This window comes from Scardinius erythrophthalmus (genome assembly GCF_964197995.2).
Source record: "Scardinius erythrophthalmus genome assembly, chromosome: 7".
Lineage (NCBI taxonomy): Eukaryota > Metazoa > Chordata > Actinopteri > Cypriniformes > Leuciscidae > Scardinius > Scardinius erythrophthalmus.
In genome coordinates, this window is record NC_138227.1 from 31,116,444 (window position 1) to 31,142,268 (window position 25,825).

A 25,825-nucleotide genomic window follows, 5' to 3' on the forward strand; every position below is an offset into this window, starting at 1 on the left:
TGAAGGCAAGCCTGCAAAAAAAAAAAGCCTGCGAAAAAAGCGTAACGCAACACTGATGTAAAGGAGACAATAGACCATTTTTTTTAATGGATGTCAATGGAGTAGAGGGTTCACTAAACTAAACACTAAATATTTGTTTTGGATTAATCTATCTAGTTTACACCGAAAAAAATCTGTTTAATAAGAAAAGCCACAGACAATTGCTCAACTGGTAGGATTCAGTTTACGGCACTTCTCAATCATTTCTATGGTATCCATTAACAGTGATTGACTGTCGCACAACTCTGAACGAAATTCAATAATGTCAAGGCTGTAATGTGATTGGTTGTCAAGGCACACATTATCCAAGTTAGCTTGGATGGCAGAGCCATGGATGATCATATCTTCCAAAAATAAGACCATGTCTGGTAAAGTCACCAGTTAAACAGTTCTGTCAGTTCTGCCTGAAGCAAAACGCCACCTTGTACAGGTAAGAAAGCTGTTGCAATAGTGTTCCATTTTTACCATAATGCTGTTTAAAGAGCAGACATAGAGCTTAGGCTACTGCAAATTGAAAATATAATTTTCAGTGATAAACCTACTCTTAAAATCATAGGTGCAATTTGCAGGTGGGACATGTCCCCACAGATATGTGCACGCATGTCCCCACCACTTTTTGAAACATCTCGAGGCATGGATGTACCTAATACAAAAGAAACATCTCTAGTTGATTAGCAATTTATCCTTTGTGTTAAATAAGAAGCATTCTGGTGCTGGAATTGTTTTTGAAATCATGCTGAGTGGCGGAAGGCAACAGTGTTCTCTTGATGCTCGTGCACAGTCTCCGCACACATGAACGCTTCAATCTATCGCTTAAGGCTGTTGTGGAGACTATTCGTTCCGGTGAAATCACAAAGCAAAATCTACACAAACATGTCCCTGCTCTAGATATACAATTGAACATCTTTGGTTTTAATGAAGAAAAAAAAAATATTCGAGGGTGGATTCAAACCCAGAACCTCTGGGATGCTTAATAAAAATTCTACCATCCAACCATTAAGACACAAAATGTATAATGTAAATACGCTCGAGACTAACGATATTTTGAATCATGTAAGATGTAAGGATGAAACTATCAAATTAAACATGAGTTCAGTTTCCTTCGTTTCAGGAGCACTTTTAAGAATATCTTGGATTTTGGCGAAAGGCTTAGGCTAGAAGGGGCTCAGCTTCCATACTAGACAGTTTGAGATACATCCTTGAGGCATGAATTCCCCTAGCCTGATAATATCCAAATTTTCTTGGAAACATACACATTGCAGAAAGAGATACAACAATTGCAAAAGATTGGCACATGGCAATGTGAACAATAGTAGTCCAGTCAAAACAGTTTCTAAGCAGAAATCCAAATGCTTTATTATAGAGATGCTAGGAGGTGGGGAAGTGGAGATGGGTACATGGTGCGACAGACTGAGGAGCGTGCATTTGAATGGGCTTAAATATTGTAGTTGATTAGAGTAGGTGGAGTAACAGATCAGCTGAGTGTCAACGGATATTGTTAGCGATCAGCGGTCTGCCTAAACTATGATTGAATTCCATTTGATCACTCAAGGTCCGCTTCACTCAAGCTCCATTTGATCACTCAGGACCACTTTTGAGAATAATACAATTTATTGACAATTCTAGGATTTGGCGAAAGCCTTAGGCTCTAAGGGGATCAGCTGCCATACTAGACAGTTTGAGATACATCCTAGAGGCATAAATCTCATAAACACAATAGCGTATTTCGAAGTTAATGAGTCGGGATCGATTTCATAAATGACTAGAGACTGTGTGTCTTAGAGGAGAGCGGCTCCTTAAAATCAACAGGGGTAGCGTACCTCAAGAGGGTAGGGAACAGAGTTTCCTGAGCTAGTCTTCAGTCTCTGATCAGGCGTGTTCAGAAGAACTGTAGGAGCAAGACTGTACTTAAATATGTAGGTTAACACTGAAAATGTATTCAACAATCCTCCAACAAACTGAGTACATGGTACATTAGGATGGATTAACATGTTCTGTCTGAAGGGTTGAGTCTATAGAGTGTGGTTGCTCAGTTTTCTGGGCTTGCAATATGTCGTTAGTTCCTGGGCGAATGTAGCGTTGGAAAGCAGATCGTGTCCATAATCGGCACTACTTGTCGAATGCGCATGCGTCGCGTCTGAACGCGTTGTTGTCTTTGGAGCTCTATCGATTTGATTTATAATTCTTGATTTTACTCTTTAAACTTACTTACAACAAACATTTTCTACTTTTCCTCACTGAGAAGCACTACTGCTCAAACCTCATAGTTACAACGCGGACTGTTGAGCAGACGTGTCTCAAGCCTGTTAGTGATTCTACACTGGATACTCTTATAGGTTACTCCCGGGGATCACGGCTGAACGCGTCTTCTCAACACTCACTTACAAACATTTTTCACCTATCGTGCGTCTACTCTACACCCGTACCACTTAAAAGACGGATTATATCTAAGACGCTTGTCAGAAATTAGTATTAATTGATAGCATCACCGGTAGTGTCGTTGCTAACTTACTGTCCATCTGTTAAAATGGCGAATATATCAGATGCAAGTAGTCTACCTTTTGGTGCAGGTGAGGACACATTTGAGCTGCACGCGGTACAGTCTGAGCTGGAAGCTGTTGAGAAACAGATCCACGACCTTTTAGTGAGACAGGCCGAGCTGAGAGACCGGCGTTTGGCTCTTGAAACATCACGCGCTGATGCTCACAAATCAGAGTGTCTGCCCAACTGGGCTCTTTCTTGCAAGAAAATGACACCTATGAAAAGTTTCAGTCTGGGTTCAGGCCGCATCATAGCACTGAAACTGCGCTCGTTAAAATCACAAATGATTTACTCTTAGCTTCTGACCAAGGCTGTATCTCAATACTAGTTTTACTTGATCTTAGTGCTGCGTTCGATACTATAGATCACACAATACTCTTAGATCGGCTACAAAACTATACCGGTGTTCAAGGACAAGCATTAAGCTGGTTCAGATCATACCTATCTGACCGCTACCATTTTGTCTATTTAAACGGAGAAAAATCGATCATAACTCCAGTAAACTATGGAGTGCCGCAAGGATCTGTGTTAGGCCCTCTATTATTCTCAATATATATGCTGCCACTTGGAAATATTATAAGGAAACATGGAATTAGTTTCCATTGTTATGCTGATGACACTCAACTATATATTTCATCACGGCCGGATGAAAACGCTAAATTATCCAAATTGACAGAGTGTGTTAAAGATATAAAAGATTGGATGACGCACAATTTTCTTTTATTAAATCCAGATAAGACAGAGGTAATACTTATCGGTTCAAAAAACCGCCCACAAAACCTCTCACAATACAACTTTAACATAGTAGGGTGTCCTGTTACTTTATCCTCTACAGTAAAAGACCTGGGTGTTATATTAGATTGTAACTTGTCTTTTGAAAATCATATTTCATATGTTACAAAAACAGCATTTTTTCACCTTAGAAATATTGCTAAATTACGTAACATGCTATCTGTCTCTGATGCAGAAAAGCTAGTTCATGCATTCATGACCTCGAGACTAGATTACTGTAATGCTTTATTAGCTGGTTGTCCTGCATCAATAAACAAGCTACAGTTAGTCCAAAATGCCGCCGCTAGAGTTCTTACTAGATCAAGAAAGTTTGACCATATAACACCAATTTTATCATCACTACATTGGTTACCTATAAAGTTCCGTATTAATTACAAGGTATTGCTACTGACTTATAAAGCCCTAAACGGCTTAGCTCCAGTTTATTTAACGGATCTTCTATCGCCCTATAATCCATCGCGCTCTTTAAGATCACTAAATTCGAGGCTTCTGGTCATACCTAGGATATCCAGATCCACCAAAGGAGGGAGAGCATTTTCACATTTAGCACCAAAACTCTGGAATAGCCTTCCTGATACTGTTCGTTGCTCAGATTCGCTCTCCCAGTTTAAAACTAGATTAAAGACGCATCTCTTCAGCCAGGCATTCATATAATATTTTAATCTTACAGTTAAATCCGGTCTCTACTTCATAAACGTCAGAGGAGAACTGGCCCCCGACTGAGCCTGGGTTCTCCCAAGGTTTTTTTTTCTCCATTAGGTCACCTAATGGAGTTTTTCGGTTCCTTGCCACTGTTGCCTTTGGCTTGCTCAGTTGGGGATACTTAATTTGATTAATCGATTCAACAGTGCTATTGATCTGCATTACCAAACGTGGATGTTTTACACCAGAAACAAACACTGATGTACTATTTTATTTAATACTGTGAAGCTGCTTTGATACAATCTGTATAGTGAAAAGCGCTATATAAATAAAGTTGACTTGACTTGACATAATCCCATTCTTTTGAGCATAGGAGCAGGGATGGAAGAAGCTGCTGTTGTTGTGGCTGCGCCGATGCAGAAGGAGTGCGCTATGTAGAGTTTAACCCTCTGGGGTCTGAGGTGTTTTTGGGGTCCTTGAGATGTTCTGACATGCCCTGACATTTGTGCTTTTTTCAGTTGCTTATAAACATATTAATGGCAAAGGTGTAATTACTGTACACTCTATTTAGCACAAACAGGGCTACCATAATATGTGAGCAACATGTATGTAATGTTTTCATTTTTTGAGAGAATAATGTTTATGCATGGTTATTGAAAAAACTAAAAATGAAAGTTTCTGAAATAAGGCCACAAAACACATACTAAATATGTGTCAATAAGACTTTTGAATAATGGATGTCGTCGCCTAAAATTTATTTAAATTTTGTGAAACACTTTTAGTTTGGAAAGGCAATATGCGGATGGGGCGTAAACGATCCAACACCATCATGAATATTTAGTAGTTCACACCTGATGAGACAATGCCCCTGCATACTTAATGAGCCATTCATTCAGGTGTGTCACCTATAGCCACAAGAAAGAATTGAACTTAAATATACAAGCTTCATAAAAATGATCATTCTAGAAGAAAATTTCAGATGGCATTTAGAGGCTTTTGCATCTGAACTCTTCATATACACAATATATATATATATATATACACTACCAAATTCGTTCACAGTTGGAAGCATCGCAATTTTTTTTTATTTTTCCACAAATTGTGCGTGCAAATTGTATCATATCCAAGGTAAACATGTCTAGTAATTCTGCAGTTAATTCTCATACTGTATTTTCAGTTTTGGAATATTTATCCTCTCCCCAAATTTGTCACTAATAGAACACAATAGCTGTTCATTCATTCACACACAAAAACGCGTTTCATTTTTAAACAGTATTTTTGCCAGCTGTAGTAGCTACACAACAGCGTGCATACATTCATTCATTCACACTCAGAAACGTGATTCATATTTCAACAGTCTTTTTGCATGTATAGACAGACACTATTGCGATTAGAGCAAAGGGAACTGAACTGACCTATTCCTCAGCCGGGTCTGTTGCTCCTCGAAATGAAACTTCTAGCACTTATGAGGTAAATTTTTCCAGGATTATTATTAAGATAGTATTATTCCTCACAGCGTTGTAAAGTACATGAGACTGAAAGTGAACTCGCTGTGTGTGTTATCCAGCTGATGTGGGCGTTCACAGGTTTGCCAGGATCGCCTCACATTTGCGTTTGAATAGCGCGCGCTCTCCGTGGGCGGAGTCACATTAAAACATAATGAGCTGAGATGAGAACGACTGACATCTCTCTCTTTTCATTCATATTACATAAACTGAGAATATTTGTTTTTTATAAAAATTACTTCATTTAAAAGAAGAGAATTAAAGCTTACATGAACTCGCATCATGTTTATTTTTCTTTATTTGGTGAAAAGCACAACACTTTGTTTTTATTATGAGTATACACAAAAAATACACACTTAACAGGATCGATTGATGTATAACACAAGCATATAAGATAAAAATTAATATTAGTATTTTGATTCTTTTTTGCACTGATAAGGAAAAAAACGAGCCTATCGCGCCAGCGCGATAACCGACTTCAGGGGTTAAGGGTGGTAGACGGAGGTGATGTGTGAACCAGCATCGTGGCTCGTTGGAATGCGAATGAGCGCAGTAGTTCAGGTACCGGACCATGGAAGAGAGGGAACGAAATTCTTAATTATTATGAGATATGGCAAACACACATTTGTTTTCTTTATCTGACTTTGAATGCTTAAGGTGAAAGGGTTAAAACATTTTAGATTGTGCAGTAAATTCCCCACATAAAAGGCTGAAAAAGAAAAACTGCTTCCAGGAGTGCGTAAGCATATGGGCCAAAGAAACCTGTGGGCAGCTGAGAAACCATGAGATGGACTCTAGGGAGGGTGAAAGTAAACAGTTATCATTAATAACTGGAATTTCCTTTTTCATGAGGCTGATGGATGGATTTTTGAGAAGGCTTTGCATCTTTGGAAACCAAGCATCTTAGATGGAATTGAATTCCTGATACTAGTGCTTTAATGGATGAAGGCTGCAATTTTTTTGACTCAAAACAATGGACAACCAGGCACATACTATAGGGATGTTAACTGAAACAATAGAAACTGGATGTGCAACACAGAATGAAGAATAGTAATACCAGGCAGAATTATAGGTTTTAATGTGGATGTGTTGATTAGCTGAAGAGATCAGGTGCTCTAGAGAGTCATTTAATCGAGGACAGTTATACTGAAGGGAAGGAAGTGGAGGCTTGTTGGGAAAGACCTGAATTACTGGAAATTGAATTGAGATAAGGAGCCAGCAATTTTATTGCATTGCACTGCTCGCATAGTGAAATTACCCAGTACGCATGACCAGGTAAGACGTCTAATGAGTTTATTAATGAAAGGAACTGAAGAGCATCCTTTATTTATAATGTTCACGGTAGCTTTAACACAGAACACTTTGATTTGCTTTCTGTGCCACTGTTTTCCCCCAAAGAATAGCTGTGACTACTATAAGATATAATTCTAGTTGTGCAGTACATTGGAGATCTGAAGGCAAATTTATTTCAATTTCAATTGGCCAGGAATCAGCAAACCACTGGTTCTGAAATATGGCTCCGAAACCTATAGAGGGGGCCGCATCAGTGAAAAATCGTAGGTCAGGGGAAGTTTATGATTATGGTAGAAAAAGGAAATAACACTCCAAGGCTGCGTTCGAAACCGCATACTTCCCTACTATTTAGTATGGGAAAAAGAGTAGGCGAGCGAAAAAGTATGTACGAATCCAAAAGAGTAGGCGAGAATTACCTGGGTGACGTACTTATTATCGCGAGATTCGGACTTAAGTGCGTCCGAATATGCCTACTTTCCTACTATATAGTAGGCGAAAACAGTACGTGAAGGAAGCAGTACGTTCGAAACATCAGTATTCATAAAAGAGTAGGCGAGAAGTTCCCGGATGGCTTACTCGCTTCCACCCAGATTTTTGAGTGCTCGACCGATGGATACTCTTCTATCCCAGGAGGCCACGCGAGAGGATACGTCATAAAAAAGAAGAAGAAGGATAGGTCATACTCGAACGTGACGGAAAGGATGACGGACGAGACTCAAATGTGAGTATTTCAAATCAAATGATCGCATGTGTTGAACTACTGTACAGTAAACTGTTGAATTGTTGAAGATGTAAAGACGCTATATATTTGTGATTTTGCTGTAAATCACATTTTATTATGTATAGCTAACAGAGAAGCTCCAGTAAGGACACATACGTCTCCAAAGTGGATTTGCATACATTTTAAACCGTATACATCTTAAATACAATTACTAAATGTCTATTTAATATCTGGCAAGAAACTCTTCTATAAGAATTGCAGATTACTATATGAAATAGGCATCTGAGTGATGTATGTGTGCTATTATGTAGAACAAATCTATAAAGTAACTAAACATAAGTTATCTATTTTATTTGTCCATTAGTTGATAAATTGAGGAACATTTATATTGGATAAAAACTAAAAGTTAAAACAACCTCAACATGTAAATGTAGTGTTGAGCTCATAAATCACAGAGGTAACGTGAGTCTGGTCTGGATGTTACAGGGACAGATGAACAGATGTGTGTTTATCCAGTGGAGAGTGGCTCATGAAGCTGAATGCTGCCATCAAAGACTTTGTGACATTACAGAAATGGATAACAACAACTATTTAATTATTAAGTTGTAGTTTATTTTAATTATTGTAATTTCAAACAGAGCTATTACAGCACTTTTCTGATTCTTGATTTCTGTGCATTTGCTGCAGATCTTTTGTGGTGGAGCAGGACCTGCAAAGAAAGATGATGGCGGCATTTGTGGAAAAAAGCATTTTTGTCTTCTAAATAATACTGAAATCAAATGACATTGTGCGGTTAAAATGACTGCTTTAGTGTTATGTTTGTGCATTTTGTAGGATCTGAAATGTCAGCAGGCTGGTGTGAGCACTGAGGACGAAGAGCCCATAGCTGAATCCTGGAGATGGTGCCATGGACGAGACCCTCCATCACTCCACCAGCCCTTATGAGAACCTCCACCTGTCCTTATGAGACCCTCCATCACTCCATCTGCCCTTATTGCCTCAGATTGTGAAGCACAACACATCACGCAACAACCTCCGGCACAAGGGAACGGCTCACCTCTGGCGGTCAGCTGATTCATCAGAATAGGAACCGCAGTGTTGAGACGGCAGAAGGATGTGGTTCAGCACCTGTAGCCTACATACATGATTGTAATAAAGCTTTGTTTCATGTGTTGACTTGTATATGCATTTGTTTATTGTGTGATGGTGACTTTGATTCATTCTTTTACTAATTTATTAATATTTCTCATTGTTGTCAGTAAATAAAATACAATTAATTAATGCTTTATTTATTGTTTGAAGGAAAATGTAGAAGTTCACTATATACACATCTAGAGTGTATTCATGCATAGCTATGTCATATGACATACATTACATTTTGTTTGTTTTATTGAATTATATAATTTACAGTAAAAAGTAATATAATTAATTGATCAGCATTTATCGTTGTTATTATTGTATGTTTTGGGCTGGGAGCAATGCAATTCATTCTGGGGTAATATTAATTTTTAATAATGATACTTAAATTTTTCGAGTATAAAATCAAGGTGAATCTCCCTTTGTGCAGACATTACAAACGCTGAGGAAAACCGTTCTAGGTAGGGCTGTCGAGTAAATGTGAGGTAAATGTATGTATATGTATGTATGTATTTATACATATATATATATATATATATATATATATATATATATATATATATATATATATATATATATATATCATGGGTTTGCAAACATATGAGATTTTATACACAGGAAAAAACCTATAAGGTTGAATATCAATATATATTTTCTTAAATAATTATATAATAAAAAAATGCATTTTCTGTTATTTATAGGCCTGAGGGATGAAACGATAGTTAAATTTAACAAGAAAAAGAGGAAAACAAAGCAGTAAGCCACTTTTGCTTATGGATGAAAATGTTTGGATATAAAATAGAGAAATTAACAACATATTCAAGAGATGACAATTTGGGGATTTCGTAATAAAAATAAATATCGTTAAGGATAAAACGGTGGGTCACATTAGTAGGGTTAAATATAAGAACTTAAATCAACCCTAAATGTACTCACAAAATAAATGGGCAGCAGTTTCTTCAAAAAGACCACAAAATGAGCAAGTTTAATCAATATCATGATATTTACAGATAGATGAATTAAACGTGTCGTTCAAATCTTTTAAGTTGTTGCGCGTGTGATAACGCGTCGTAGGTCACATGATATCGTCAACATGGCAGATGTCCGGTTCTCATTCATACTCAACGAGATTTGGCTATAAAGTACCTACTCTTTTAGCGCTCGTTAAGTAAGTACTCATTGAAATTAAGTACCTACACATTGAGTATGCGGTTTCGAACGCAGCCCAAGACTTGCATAGTTTAACCCAAAACACCAAGTCTGACCTGCAGCCTTCAATCTAAAAAGACTGAATCATGGAGATTACTGACTGATTTGGATATTTCTAGAATTACGGTTGAGGAGATTCCCCCTTCCATTTGTAAAGTGCTTTGAGTACGTAGAAAAGCGCTATATAAATGTAATGAATTATTATTATTATTATTATTATTATTATTATTATTATTATACAAGAGCGACCCTGTGGAATAATTCTCTTAGCAAAATTAAGGTTCCCTGATAGAAAGAGATGCTCTCGTTTGGTGACTGATGGAGCTAGCAAGAAGGCTTGTATAAATTCTCTGATATGATTTAATTTATCCAGAGGTAAAGAGCCTTTGCATATTGATGGAATCCAGAGTAATACCTAAAAAAGTCTAGTTTGCGCAAAGAACCTAAGGTGTTCTCTTCTGACAGAGGAACTCTGAGATGAGAAAAGTTCTTTAAGTGCGAGTATGGAGTGATTTGCTTGAGAGTGTGGGTAATCAATAACTAGGAAATCGTCCAGCAGATGGAGCACCAAAGGCAGTTTACAGTTATTGGATAAGATCCAACACAAGGCTTCAGATAAAGAGTTGAAGATGTGTGGGCTACTTTTGCAACCAAAGGTGAAAATCTTGATGCGCCATCTAATGCAGATAGGTGCCACTGGGACGGGTGGAGGGGCATGATTTTAAATGCATCGGTTATATCAGCTTTACTTAACCAAGCACCTCTGCCTGCAGTTTTATGAATTTAATGCCGTGGTCGATAGTTGCATAATAAAGAGAAAAAGGCTTGAGATATTCATAAACCACCGTAAGACATCGCTAGATCTGATATGATGGCGAGGTAGCCTAGGTGTCCAGTTCGTGCCTCATTTCAGGTTGAATTCCACAAGTAACGTCTCTTTACACTCTGAAAGCGATGTTAAATTAGGCCATGGTTAGGCTCTTAGAGAGGATGGGGTCACTTTCTTTTAGAGTGATTGCTGGTGGGAAGAACGGCACTCCAGGTGAAGCTGTTAGAATGGCGGGACTGAGTGTTTCCCTGGGCTGGAAATTAAGGCTCTCATGTGTTTGGGAATGTACTGGTGAGCGTCGCCTGTGGATAAATACCTGAATCGCCCAGGATGGGATATAGACTGGAAGTATGTTGCTGGTTCTCAAAGGCTTGTAACCTTACATCCATGTGAGATAAGCATTTTGAATAGAAGATAAAATAAGATGAGATGCCGAGGACTTTTGCATTTCTTTGAAAATCTGCATTGGTTGATGCTTCCTTTTTTGTGTGGCTTTCCATCCAGAAGGTCATGGAGTGGAGACTTCTGATGGTGGAATAGATCCTCCTTGCTGGCATGTGGTGGAATCTGGATATTCTGTTTATAGTGTGGCATTTTCTCAAGAGGTCAATCATTGAAAGTTGAAGATTTTGCAGCTAATCTTGGAGGTGGTTGGGTGTCTATGGATATTTCATTGATGTCAAGGTGGTTGGATTGAGTTTTTTTTGAGTTTTTCTTCCGTATCGAAGAATGGTGAGGAACAAGGCTTTTATTAGTCACATGTATGCTGTGGGACTGTGATCTCTATGGCGCAGATGTCTGTGTGACAGACTGAGTAGCATACATTTGATTGGGCTTAAAGGAGAACTCCTTAGTAATCGATTGTCGAGTTCACGCGCGTGATAAACCTATGCGCGTGAACTCGACAATCGATTACTATGGCGTTCCACCGAAAACAGGATGTAAACAAAGGTATGAGCGCTGGCTGAATTAACTTCGTTTTTATTAATATCTCTAACATCTACTGCAGTCAGATCCACCCGTGTTCACTCGGAAGGAATCACTCACATTTTCTGTGCACTTGTAATGACACTTAAAGGATGTTAAGAGGCTAAAAGCAGGCTTACTACTTGCCCTATTGAAGTCAACAGGGTGCAAATTTTAAAAATAGAATAACTCGGTGTAGGCAACACCGATTTTTGTCGTTGTTCTCTGTATTGACAGCACTCCAAATGTACAAAAAAATTAGCTCAATGTTAAAATTGACCGGAGTTCTCCTTTAAATATTGTGGTTGATTAGAGTAGGTGGAGTAATGGATCAGCTTAGCGTCAGCTGATATTATTAGCGATCAGCGGTCTGCATGAACTACACTTGAATTCCATTCGATCACTCAAGCTCTATTTCTATGTCAATAAATGAAACACAATGCACTTTTGAAAGTGATTTCTGGACATCGTAATGTTATTTATTGTGCATTTATTATTGTACATTTCTGATATAACCAGCAAAAAAGTTTTAAAATTAAGTTACGCCACTGCTTGAAATAAATTCTCTGTCGATGGGCGGGGATACAAAAATGCTGAAGTATAATCTGTAGTTTTCACAAAAGCCCTGGAGCTGTCAAATGTGTTTTGCATCATCCAGCGGACTTTTTCTGACAAATAAACGTGAATTTCTCGGTCCAGGTAACAAGGAGAACGAGTAAACATTGTTCATTTACGTATACTACTGACATTATAACAATACAAAGTGGGTTCAAAATCGGCAAAGTTAAAAAATAAAAATGCATGATTTGCACAACACAATCTATAGATAATTTGTGCTTGTTAGTGATTTGAAAAGATTTGGAAAAAAATCAACTAATTTTCCACAAGCATCACAATTTACAAAACCGACAGCCATCAAAATATGCATAGTACATTTTGGCACAGTTTGATTTCTAGTACCCCAGAAATCAATAAGCACATTAATCCGCTCTGGCCCTCTAAGCAACAACAAAAACAGATTTGCAACAAGATTTGAATCACAGATGCACCATAAAAAGGAACATTAATCCACAAAATAGTGTGAAGTGTCTCACATTTGCTAAACAATACTGTTTTACACAGTGCCATACTTAGCAAGCTAGCTATCTTGAAGTGTTCGTGAAGTCTAGAGCGGCAATGCAGCTGCCTTGAGAAACTCCAGTTTCTATAGAAAGTGTCGAGACACAAAAGCATTTTATTTTATTTTATTCTTTTTCATGAATTCAGCTTTTTTTTTTTTTAAACCGTTGTTGTCAGATTTCTTTGGTGATTTCAAATAGGTATGAAATTTAATCATAAGCTTGGTTGACAGATTTGGAGAATTTGATGTTTCCCCATTCAAAAAGATGACAGCTGCACTTGCATGACTGAAATAGCTTCCTGAGAGGCGTTTCAAAGATGGCTGCCGAGTGAAATGACTTGCCCTAAGGGGACTTTGATATTATACTATTTTACAAAAGAATTGGATCATTGAATCTGTGGATGTTTTTTTATTTATTACTTTGTACCGATTATGCTTATTTTTTCTGTTTTTGGCAACAGGCTAAAAGGCAACAAGCTCTGTACCAAAACCCTTTTTTCCATTTTATAAGGGTACATCCTATGTAGATTTTGATCTTATATTTCATGTTTATTGGTAGTTTGTGACAAGCACACTGCTGAATAATGTTTCATTAGCCTCAGTAGTGTGGACTTTTGGTTCACAAATCAAAATCCAGTCTTGTAATTTGATACGTGCCTCAAATTCTTTTCAATCATCATTTCAGATTTGACTTGCAAAACAAGGACTTGATGTCTGATAGGAAGATGCTTCACTGATCCCTGAAGGGCAATTCAGGCATTTTCCATTTGCGTTTTCAGATTCAGATTTATAGAACGGTAAGCAATCATATTTTGTTACACAAGCACAAATACTTAAAGATTATGAATTGCAGTGATTTTGACGGAGAATGTGTAATGATGACACGGTCTGCTCTGGGAGCCACAGATGACCTGTCAGTCATCACAGACGGGCTCTGTGAGCGCTTAGACAGGCTTGGCTCTTCCCATCCATTACTCTGAACGTTTAGCCAAGCCTGAATCAGCTCATACATTACTGATCACTGCGGGGTAGACGCATCCGTCTCACTCCATCTTCTGTAGACACATGCTCTCGTTCACACACCAAGAATCCATGCATTTCATTGTGCGCATACACACAGAGCGGCAGCATTCATTATAATATCCGTTCAACCCATGTTAGGGACATTTACCATACATACAATGCATGCAACAACATGCAATTTTTTTTGTTTTGTTTGGGATGTATACCATAGTAGTACCATTATTTGTTGCATACAAAAAAAAGTACCACGGTAGACGACCTCATTGAATACTTTGCATGCACACTTTTAAGCCCAAAAAAACTACAGTACACAAATGCTGCTTGCTACGTCCAATTTCATGCATTGTTGCGTCCTGAAATGTGTCAGATCACAATTCATCATGCAATACATAGGACATTATGTATATTAGCATAAACGTCATTAGAAAGACATAAAGACATTCTTCTTCTATAGTCAATTCTCAGACTATAGAATATCATGTGTTCACACTATCATGTGTTCAATTTAACACATGATATCCTTTAGCTTCCGAGGTCACATGGCATTTACGGCTCAGATGATGTGCTCAAACATAACACGTCAATGTGAAATCATTTACTTCCTTAATGTCTGTTGTTGTGAACACTACTCTATTCTGGTACAAAACACATGTTTTTCACAATGCAATCAAATCCAAGTGGATAAAATCAAGCACTGCCCCAAGATTTATCCTCATATTCTTCTTCACTTGGAAAATACGGAAGCTCAAATAAACACCTGTTTTTGTACTGAAGGACACAGATGAGGCGAATTGTATAATTTCCTAACAAGGTCAAAAGTCAAGTTCTGTGAACAATTAGTCAATGTGTGTTGTATGCAGCAGAAATGGGCAGGAGTAAAGATGAGAGACTTTTACAAGGGACGCATTTTCATGGCGAGCCGACTGAGTCCGAGTATCTCTGAAACGGCCAGGCTTGTTGCTCTCGGTCAGCAGTGCTGAGAATTTACCAACAGGTCAGAGGCGGGACAAACCACAAACCAGTGACTGAGTGTTGGGCGCCCAAGGCTCATAATCCATGAGGGCAACGAAGGCTATCCCATCTGGTCAGAGCCAACAGAATGTCTACTGTGGCACAAGTCACACAAAATTTTTATGATGTTATGGGAGGAATGTGTCACAACAAATAGTGTATCACACTCTGCTGCGTATTGGGCTGCATTGCTCCAGAGTGTCCACCATCGAAAGCGCCTATAATGGGCACGCGAGCAGTGGAGAACGGTCGTCCAGTCTGATGAGTCATGTTTTCTTTTACGTCACATGGACGGCCGTGTACATGTGCGTCATTTATCTGGGGAAGTGATGGCACAAGGACGCACTGTGGGACAATGACAAACCGTTGGAGGGATTGTGACGCTCTGGTCAATGTTCTGCTGGGAAACCCTGGTCTGGTCATTCATGTGGATGTAAATTTGCCACCAACCTAAACATTGTTGCAGAGCAGGTACACCCCGTCATGACAGTGGAGTTCCCTGGTGGGAATGGTGTACACACCATTACACAATGGCTCCACCTCCCAACCTACAGGACTTGAAGGAGAATGTCTTTTGTGCCAGAGACCACATGACACCTTCAGAGTTCTTGTACAGAGTTAATGCCTCGGCGGGTCGGCGCTGTTTTGGCAGCAAGCGGAGGACCATTAGCATATTAGGCAGGAGTTCATGTTTTGACTCATCTGTGTACACACACACACACACACACACACACACACACACACACACACACACACACACACACACACACACTCAAAAGTTTGGGGTCATTCAATTTCTTTTAAATAAATTAATACTTTTATTCAGGAAAGATTTATTAAATGTATTAAAAGTAACAGTAAAGACATTTATTAAAGTTACACAAGATTTCTGATATAAATGCTGTTCTTTTGAACTTTCTAAGAATCCTGAAAGAAGAATCACGGTTTCCACAAAAAATAAGAAATGGTTTTTTTTTGTCAGCAAATCATCATATTAGATTTCTGAAAAATCATGTGGCACTGAAGACTGGAGTAATGATGCTGACAATTCAGCTTTGCATCAAAAGAATTACATTTTAAGCTACATTAAAATAGAAACAGTTATTTTAAATTGCAATGATATTTCACAATATTCCTGTTTTTATCAAATAAAAACATTTAAAAAACATTTAAAGGAATCTTACCCACCCCAAAAACGTTTGAACGGTAGTGTATGCGATTTTAACAATAAAGTAAACTGGGTTGCACAGATGTGGTGACATTAAAGGGCACCTATTATGCAAAATTCACTTTTACATGGTGTTTGAACATAAATGTGTGTTGGTAGTGTGTGAGCAAAACCACCCTAGAATGATAAAAATCCACCCAGTGGTTTTTTTAAAATCTCAATAAATCATAAGCACTGTCTCAGAATGAGCTGTTCTCAGATTCGGCGCAATGTGACGTAGAATTGCACAGGCCCCTCCCACGACGGTTGAGTGACACTTCAGTTTGAGCCCAGACCCGCCCTGAGTGAGCTGGACACAGAGTCCGCCATTGTTCGACGCTTGAGCAGTTGTAGACAAGAATGTCTCCTAAGCGATTGAGGTGTGTTGTTGTTGGATGTAAGAATGAACATAGCAGTCTTCATTTACTCTCGTTTTTACTCGAGGATGGATCTGTACTGTTTGTGATCAAGCTTACACTCTCCGGAGCGACAGGCCTAACGTTATCACGGCAGAAATGAAAGTGCGAGCGCGCTCTTTATCATGACAGCTCGAGTCGTTTTACGGATATAAGGTTTACCAGATTATTTAGCACTGAAAAGGTGTGTATATTTGTTTACTGTTAGTTGTAACGAGTGTTTTGTGTATTTCGCTGTGTATGTTGTTGATAATGAAAGGGAGAGAGAGAGAGAGAGTTTATGGATAAGACTTTAATGCTCACTTCTTATACTGTGTTTATTCAGCTCTTACAGAGATTCTCTGGAGTAAAACTAACGCTCATCTTTTGTGTGATGTACAATAAACTTTACTTAACTCGTCAGTATATTTTGGTCATCATTCGGACGGGTTTTGCTACAGCAGGCTTGTATTAGTGGATAAAAGCAGATGACAAATAAGTTTTAACCATAATTAAACTAAACTATACCTGTTCTATCTCCATACAGCATATATTCTCTGGCTCTGTGGGCATTATTGTCCGACTCCGAGTCGAACTGAACATCGCAACAGAGTTTCTGTTCTGATATTGTCCTGGCTCTGAGCGCGAGCTCGTGAGGCTCCGCCCCCTGTGCCGTTCAGCAGCAGTTCATTTGCATTTAAAGGGCACACACTAAAACAGTGCGTTTTTCTGAGCCCCAAAAAATGACAATTTAAACATGCTGTAAAAAATGATCTGTTGGGTATTTTGAGCTAAAACTTCACATACATACTCTGGGGACATCAGAGACTTATTTTACATCTTGTGAAAAGGGGCATAATACGGGACCTTTAAAGGAAGAGTTCAGTTCAGTAGTTCTAGTATAGTTACTACAGAAAATTGACTCAACCTTCAATTTGCAAAAGCCAAAAATTACAATTACAGTAACGCACATTTGCATTGGAATAAATGTAAAAACAATTACAACGCAATGTATAGCCAGAAGACTTGACCTGTGCAGAGTAGGCTATGCCTGTTAACACCAGACTAGTTAAATAATTTTGTGAATGATTTATTGGTGAAAGTCTGTTATTTTTTGCTCTTCCTCTCACAAATGGCAATTCACTTGATCTGTGCTCATGGTGCAATTCTTTAGTCAAGTGTTCATGTTTCTGGCCTTACAGACGAACGCATACGTGACAAAGAACTCCAAACGTGTCGGATCGACGAAAGAAAGAAACTCTAAATATACCTTTTCGTAGGCTGTGCCTATAAATACGCATCACGTTGAGAGCCCTCCCTCTGAATAATGCACGTTTTTAAAGTGAGTCCTACTGCTCTCATTTGAATGATAGATGTTAAATTTCATGCACGTCAAAAATAGATTTCACGAAAAGGAGTCGGTGGTTGAAGGAGGGTGCACTCCTTCAGAAATCATTTCCAAAAGAGCGGGCGAGTCCTTTCCTGCTCACTCCATCTCGCTCGTGTTGTGATCTGCACTATATTTAGCTCGGAGAAGTCTATTTTTGTCCTCACGTGCCAGACAGACTCCCCTCACGCACTCGGAGATCTCGTGCAAAATTCCCCCCGTCCTTTCTTCCTCCCTCCCTCTACGCCTCGCTCGCTCCGCTCTCCGTCTCCCTCTATTTTTCAGCTTCTAATTTGCTCCATCTCTCTCTGATTCGAGCGTTTTGCCCATCGCTTTTCATATTCTTTCAGCTCCTCTCTCTCTCTCTCTCTCTCTCTCTCTCTCTCTGTGTGTGTCGCGTGCCAGTTGTCAGGTGTCCAGCTTTCGGCAGAGAGAGGAGAAAACATGAGGAGAATATAAACAAGACCCGACTAATGAGCCAAAGCCTGAGAGAGAGAGAAAGAGAGAGGCCAAGAGATAGTAAGAAAGGGCTGTCTGGTGTCACTTTGAGCTTTTTCCAGATCTATTTAATTAATCAGAAATAGGAGGGAACGTCTAGACATCAGGTGACCGAACTGATCTGTATTTCTATATAAAGTAACCTTATTAAACGTGACATATTTCAATTCTGTCACAGATGACCGTTATGATAGGACAATGAGCAATTTAATTAATTCAAGCTGGCATTTAAGAAATACATTGCATGATTCATTTAAAGCCATTGATAAATGGACCCCATTTACATTTTTAATACCCGTTCCGGGTCATATTGTGAACGATTCATCAGAGCACGTTAGTCCGAAGACTAAAATGCATTGTCTTTATAACCTTTGATCAAAATCGAATAACTTCCTCTGACATTGAAATTAATTTCCTTTTGCCTGGCATCACCAACCTCTTCATTTTTCAACCCCTCGCCTCCGAATAAACGCTCATTTTTTTATGATCCAATCTATTCCTGATGGTTAAAATCAAGTACTGCCTTAGATTTATCCTCATTGATTAATCTGTTTCACATGGAAATATGACAAGAAGAACTTTCCTCCGCTTTTGAAGAACTTCAACAATATAAGTGGAAGTAAACTGGGTTGCATGAATGTGGAAAGGTTCAATACAAAATAGGGTCTATCTTTTCTAGAACTACAGAAAATGGACTCATCCCTCAATTTGTAAAAGGAAAAATTTATTTTGTAGTAATATACTGACATTTGCACTGCACTTGAATAAATGTAAACATTACAACGTTCCGAAAGTATAGGCACAACATTTTTTTGGCCCTGTTTACACCTGGTATTAAGATGCGTTTTGGTCGTTCGGACAAGTAGATGACGCAAAATACAGGTGTAAATGGGGTCTAAAACGTTTTAAGCTTTTCCACTTTTGACCACTTCCAGAGATAGTCGAAAACGCATTGCTTTCGTACACTGTAAAAAATTTGCTGTAGTTTTGCAGCTGTTTGCCAGTAACTTACTGTAGATTTAAATGTATGTTATTTACTGGCAACAGTTTGTTCAAAGTTAAATGAACATTAAACATTAACAAGTCTTTGTCTTTAAAGAATAAAATTATAAAATAACAATCTAATGCAAAGCATTCTGGGAACCAGAAATCTTCATCAACCTTTTTCTGTTTTTTTTCCTTCAGATTTTGGTTCCCAGAATGCTTTGCATGAGGATGTTATTTTAGTTTTATTCTGTAAAGATAAAGACATGTTAATGTTTAATGTTCATTTAATTTTGAACAAATTGTTGCCAGTAAATAACATCAATTTAAATCTACAGTAAGTTACTGGCAAGTAGCTGCCAGTAATACTGTAATTTCTACAGATTTTTCTAACAGTGTAGTGTAAACATTCATGTGGTCGAATGCCTTTCGAACAACAACAAAAGACTATGAGGCGCCACGTAGGATTTAAATCAAACTTCGCTTATCAATACATACATAACACACGTGCATATACACCTATAAATTACTCGCATATACATGTATACTATTGGATGTTCAAAATACATATATGAAATACACGTGCACACTAATATGAAATCCATACCAATACATATTATGTTAGTAATGAATGCATATACACTTGTGAATAACTTGCATATACATATAAACTTGACGCACGCATACACCTATAAATACTCGCATATACATATAAACTTCCATGCATATAAACATATAAACACTCGCACATACATATAAACTTCCATGCATATACACCTATAAACACTCGCACATACATATAAACTTCCATGCATATACACCTATAAACACTCGCACATACATATAAACTTCAATGCATATACACCTATAAACACTCGCATATACATATAAACTTCAATGCATATACACTTATAAACACTCGCACATACATATGAACTTCAATGCATATAAACATATAAACACTCGCATATACATATAAACTTCAATGCATATACACCTATAAACACTCGCACATACATATAAACTTCCATGCATATACACCTATAAACACTCGCACATACATATAAACTTCCATGCATATACACCTATAAACACTCGCATATACATATAAACTCGATGCGCGCATAGTTTGTTAGTTGATAGTTTGTTTTCCAATTTGAAATGAAATAAGCATAAACGAGAAAACGGCCTTTATTCGATTTTTTCGTAAAAAAAAAAAAAAAAAAAGCCTAAAGCCTCTTACGTTGTTGATTTATATTCCAAACAAGAATTCGACAGCTCGCAATGTTTTTCTTACAAAAACCTCATCATTTTGCAGGACAATTGTCTACTACAGTATACAACACAGATTGAAGGGTGCCAATAATTCTGTGGTGATATACAACATGCTTTAAGAAAAGTTTATTTCCATCACACTGTAAAGTGTTTTTAGATATTATAGATTACATATACCAAAGATTTTACATATAAACTGGGTCAGCATACTGTTAATTACAGTTAGAGTACCATGGGAAGTAGGGGTGCTGATGTGACCCCTGGAGTGGAGCCCATATAAAGAAATATGGTTGGGGATAAAAGTTCACACAAACAAAACCAAAAAACTGTGGTGTTTAGCCTATAGGCATACATATTACGTGTGTTTGTTTTTATTTATGCAGTATTATAAAATACCCATATTATAACAAATAAATATATTTTGGAAATTGCCCTTTAAAACGAAAGCTCAGTTTGTGGTTCACAATTACTTGATTAAAAACAAAAAAAACAATAAAACAAAGACAAAGTCACTTAGATTAAACACTTTTTTATTGATTTTTTTGTTAACAGAAGTTATATCTAGCACCTTTAATTGCCTTCGCCGTCCTGTCAATCATCTGTCTCATTCTCGCGGGTCGCGGATATGATTACAGTTTCAGTAAAACTGTATTTCACCATCATCGGTACCCACCCTCAGCAATCGCATTACAGTATTTGCAATCACCATCCCGTTTCAAAACGGAGCGTCTAAAAGAAAAGTTCTGACTGCTGCCTGAACATTGGTCAGTGAGCCTCTCCCGCTCGGCGCTGTCAAGCGCAGCTTCACCACACAGATTTAACTCCGCACAGCTAAATAAAACAGGCTGGTGGCAGACTAATAATTAATATCTCTGATGTAAAGATTTCTGTGAAACGCGTAAAGTTGCACAGAAGAAAGCCCAATAGGACCTGCCCTGTACAGTTTAAGAATCTGTAGCCATAGTAGAGGACTCTTATTTTGTAGAACAGACCCGAGCAACAACTGATGACGTCACATGCTCAGACTTGCTTGACCAATCGGCAGAAGGGGGCGTGTCAGGCCGCCCACATGTGGAAAACTAATTTTGAAGTAATTTGTTCGTTTTTTGCCTGAGAACTAAAAAAATGAAAAATCAAGCCGAAATCTCATTTTTTTCGTTTTTTTTTTTTTTTTTTTTAACGAAAAAACGAATAAAGGGGCCGTTTTCTCGTTTATGCTTATTTCATTTCAAATTGGAAAACAAACTATCAAAATGACACAAATGACTTTTACACTGAAATGCCTTCCGTTTACACTGAAATGCCTTCCTTTTACACTGAAATGCCTTCCGGTTACACTGAAATGCCTTCCGTTTGCACTGAAAAGTTCACGCACATACACATATGAAATCACTCGCATATACATATATACACAAAGCACACATCCACGTTATGTATGCGCGAGTGTTTTATGGATGTGTATGCGCGCATCGAGTTTATATGTATGTGCAAGTGTTTATAGGTGTATATGCATGGAAGTTTATATGTATATGCGAGTGTTTATAGGTGTATATGCATGGAAGTTTATATGCGCGAGTGTTTTATGGATGTGTATGCGCGCATCGAGTTTATATGTATGTGCAAGTGTTTATAGGTGTATATGCATGGAAGTTTATATGTATATGCGAGTGTTTATAGGTGTATATGCATGGAAGTTTATATGTATATGCGAGTGTTTATAGGTGTATATGCATGGAAGTTTATATGTATGCGCGAGTGTTTTATGGATGTGTATGCGCGCATCGAGTTTATATGTATATGCGAGTGTTTATAGGTGTATATGCATGGAAGTTTATATGTATATGCGAGTGTTTATAGGTGTATATGCATGGAAGTTTATATGTATGTGCGAGTGTTTATAGGTGTATATGCATGGAAGTTTATATGTATATGCGAGTGTTTATATGTTTATATGCATGGAGGTTTATATGTATATGCGAGTATTTATAGGTGTATGCGTGCGTCAAGTTTATATGTATATGCAAGTTATTCACAAGTGTATATGCATTCATGACTAACATAATATGTATTGGTATGGATTTCATATTAGTGTGCACGTGTATTTCATATATGTATTTTGAACATCCAATAGTATACATGTATATGCGAGAAATTTATAGGTGTATGTGCACGTGTGTTATGTATGTATTGATAAGCGAAGTTTGATTTAAATCCTACGTGGCGCCTCATAAAAGACGCCTACTCTCCGCATACTGACCTAACATGTAAACATTATGGGAAGTGCACTAGCCGGACAGGATTTAAACTGTCGGGTGAAGAACCAAGCACAACGGGTTTCATTCACTAATAATTGCGTACACTATTCACATTTATACGTACATTTGAACTCACAAAAACGTTTAGCCTAATTCACAACACATTCGTACGCACATGAATTTGTTCTTAACCTCTTTCTAATGTTGATGAATTCTGAATGAGCGACCACGTACCAAGAGAAGTCATTTCTAATTTACATAAAACACGCCCCAAACCATGTCCATATAAGGGCAATCTCTACAGACGCGTTCTCGCTATAACACCTTTTCTAACTCTTTTACTGTGAGTCATATATGATGAAATGAAGCCTAAATAAGATCTATATCTGTGTTTAAAATTTCATCCTAACATCTTTAAAATGCCACTAAGAGTATGTCATTTTCGCCTAAGAGTGGTTTCAGTTCAATTCAAATTTTTCAGAATTTAGAAAAAATTATTGAATCAAAGTTGATGAATCGTGCTCAGATTTGTTGTGTATATTGCCTAATCATAAACTTCAGAAATGGTGACAAAAACATAAAAAAAGTAACTTAAAAAGTAACGTCTTTTTCGTTAAACATAATTTAAATAAACGAATATTCGAATTTTATGAGCCCGAATGCAATATTTTTGAAAAATGCCCATCCCTAGTTAAAGTATTATATAAGCCATGAACCAGGCCAATCCGAAACAAGGTGAATCACAACAGTACAAACTTTGATTTCAAGCAAAAAAGTTTTTGAAAATCGCACAAAAAGACAAAATGTTCAAGACTGTGTACTTAACAGCTTTAGTTTGGGAAAGAACTACAATCCCATGAAGCATTGTTAACAGCATAATCAAATTAAAAACAACGGTGAAATAGAAAACTCCTCATTTACAAATGTTGATTTTTTTTTAATACATATATATATACATACATAAACATTTAAGTGTTTTGAGAGTGTAGAACAATGTCATTCGCAGTGCTTCATGGGAGTGTGCGGAGCTAACAAGACTTTTTTTACTCTCTGATTGGTGTAATTTTCTGCACAGCATCATGGGTAATGTAGTTTTCACCAGGAATTCCACTGTTAAACACTGATTATTTTAAAAATAAGCTGAAATAACACAGGCTGACGGCTTCAACAGAAGCAAATACCATCGATTAACAACCTCGTAAGGCATATAAACCTTATAAGCGTATAGGGTTTATAACTCAAAATCAATTTCCTTATGGAGAAAATTCATGTTTTCCTTCCGGAACCCGACTGTTGCGCTCTATAACACTAGTGTGTGCTGGAAGAATTAATGCTGAATTTTTAGTAACACCAGTTAGCTTTGTTACTCACAAAATATTAAAACTGAAAATTTTAAATAATTGATAGAATACAAATAAAAAACTGAAAATAAAATAGAAATAAGCATTTATTTCATAACCAACAGTCCTGCTGATAAACAGTAAATGCCAAGAGGATTCTTGGTGGCATAATCAGAAATACACAACTAACAGGATTATTTAGAATTGCATTTTCACATTGAAGAAATTAAGAGCTTTAACTAAAAAGCTTCTTCAACACCTTGTGCAAACACGATTTCTGCGTGTCTTTACAAACTGAGGGACGAGTCGAAAATGATGTCTGTGCTAATTGACAACATTCCACAGATACGGTCGATACGGCTTTGAATCCTGAATATTTCCATAAAAAAGGAGACTTGCTTGTCTTCTACTATCAGAGTGGATTTTTACTTAACAGTTTAATCGCTTGCAATACATTTAACATTTTAATGATTTGTTAATTAAGACTTATAATTCCCATAGAATATTGCTGCAGTCAAAAAAAAAAAAGAATAAAAAAAAATCACAAGCCTCAGGAGAAAGGATTAGTTTATTAATAATACCTCTAGTCAGCGAGACCGTACATTCTTTACAGTGTGCAATATTTCTCTCCCGCTGCGTTAAATGCTGACATGCTATACGGTCCACCGACCTGATTGAGTAAAAGCCATTCCAGAACAGGGTGGAGTCATGGAAAGCCCATAAGGCTGTACGGAAAAAATATTTCCTACGCACGCCATCACTCACTCACACACACACGCATCCATGCTACAGCAGCACACCTCAGGCTTGTGCCTGTGGAATGACAAACAAATTGAGCTATAAAATACACCTCAACCCCAATAAGACAAGTTCTTGATCCCAAAGCCACCATGAAGTGTCTGTGCTGTCACAACGTTAACAGTGGAACTGTGTCTTCATTGATTGGTCCTTCATTTGTGGGCGTGGTCCTCAGGGCGGTGAGGTAGTGGGTGTGGTCCAGTTCCCATGGTCACGGAGATGGGTCTGTCCTTGGTCGTCGGGATAAATTATCTCCTCCACCGTCACGTAGGTTCCAGCCAGGAAGCCAATGAAGCCGAGGGTGGCGATGGAGAGATCTTTGAGGAGGAGGAGAGGAGGAGGGGGTTGACTGGGAAACGCCATGAGCTCCACCAGCGGAGGAAAGATGAGCGCCAACGCTGAGCTGCTCACCGCGCCGACCAATGAGATCACCAGGTCTAACCGCGGTATCATAACAGCGGTTACACCTGAGAGAGAGAGAGAGAGAGAGAAATTAGATGTTTTCATGTTCTGAAGGAAACATGAGTGGTGTTTGCTCATAAGAAACTCAATCCAGGGCTGAGTGGTTGCCAAGGTGTTGCTAGGTGTCCAATAGTGTGTTGGGATATAAATCAGGGTTTTGCTCTGGGTTGCTATAGGGTTTTTTTATAGTGGTTGATAGGGCATTGCAAAATGTTCTCTTCAGTATGTTGACAAGACAAAAGCACATAACAGAAGTACTAAAACTTGTTGCTAGGGTGTTCTGGGTGATTGTTATGGTGTTACTAGGGGTTTGTTATGGTGTGTTGGGATGTATAACGTGTTATAATGCCATTGTTAGTGTGTTCTTGTTGGTTGCTAGAGTGTTGGGATATATAA

General features: G+C 37.9%; 1 protein-coding gene across 1 annotated transcript in view; it reads right to left on the minus strand.

Annotated features, from left to right (window-relative positions):
• Nucleotides 1-24,719: 24,719 nt before the first annotated feature.
• Nucleotides 24,720-25,825, minus strand: part of slc36a4 (solute carrier family 36 member 4) — a 29,150-nt gene continuing 28,044 nt past the window's right edge. Inside the window, exon 12 of the mRNA XM_081370166.1 lies at nucleotides 24,720-25,434. Within this exon, the coding sequence (XP_081226292.1) occupies nucleotides 25,139-25,434 (296 nt within the window). The 3' untranslated portion in view covers nucleotides 24,720-25,138. The remainder of the gene's footprint in view (nucleotides 25,435-25,825) is intronic.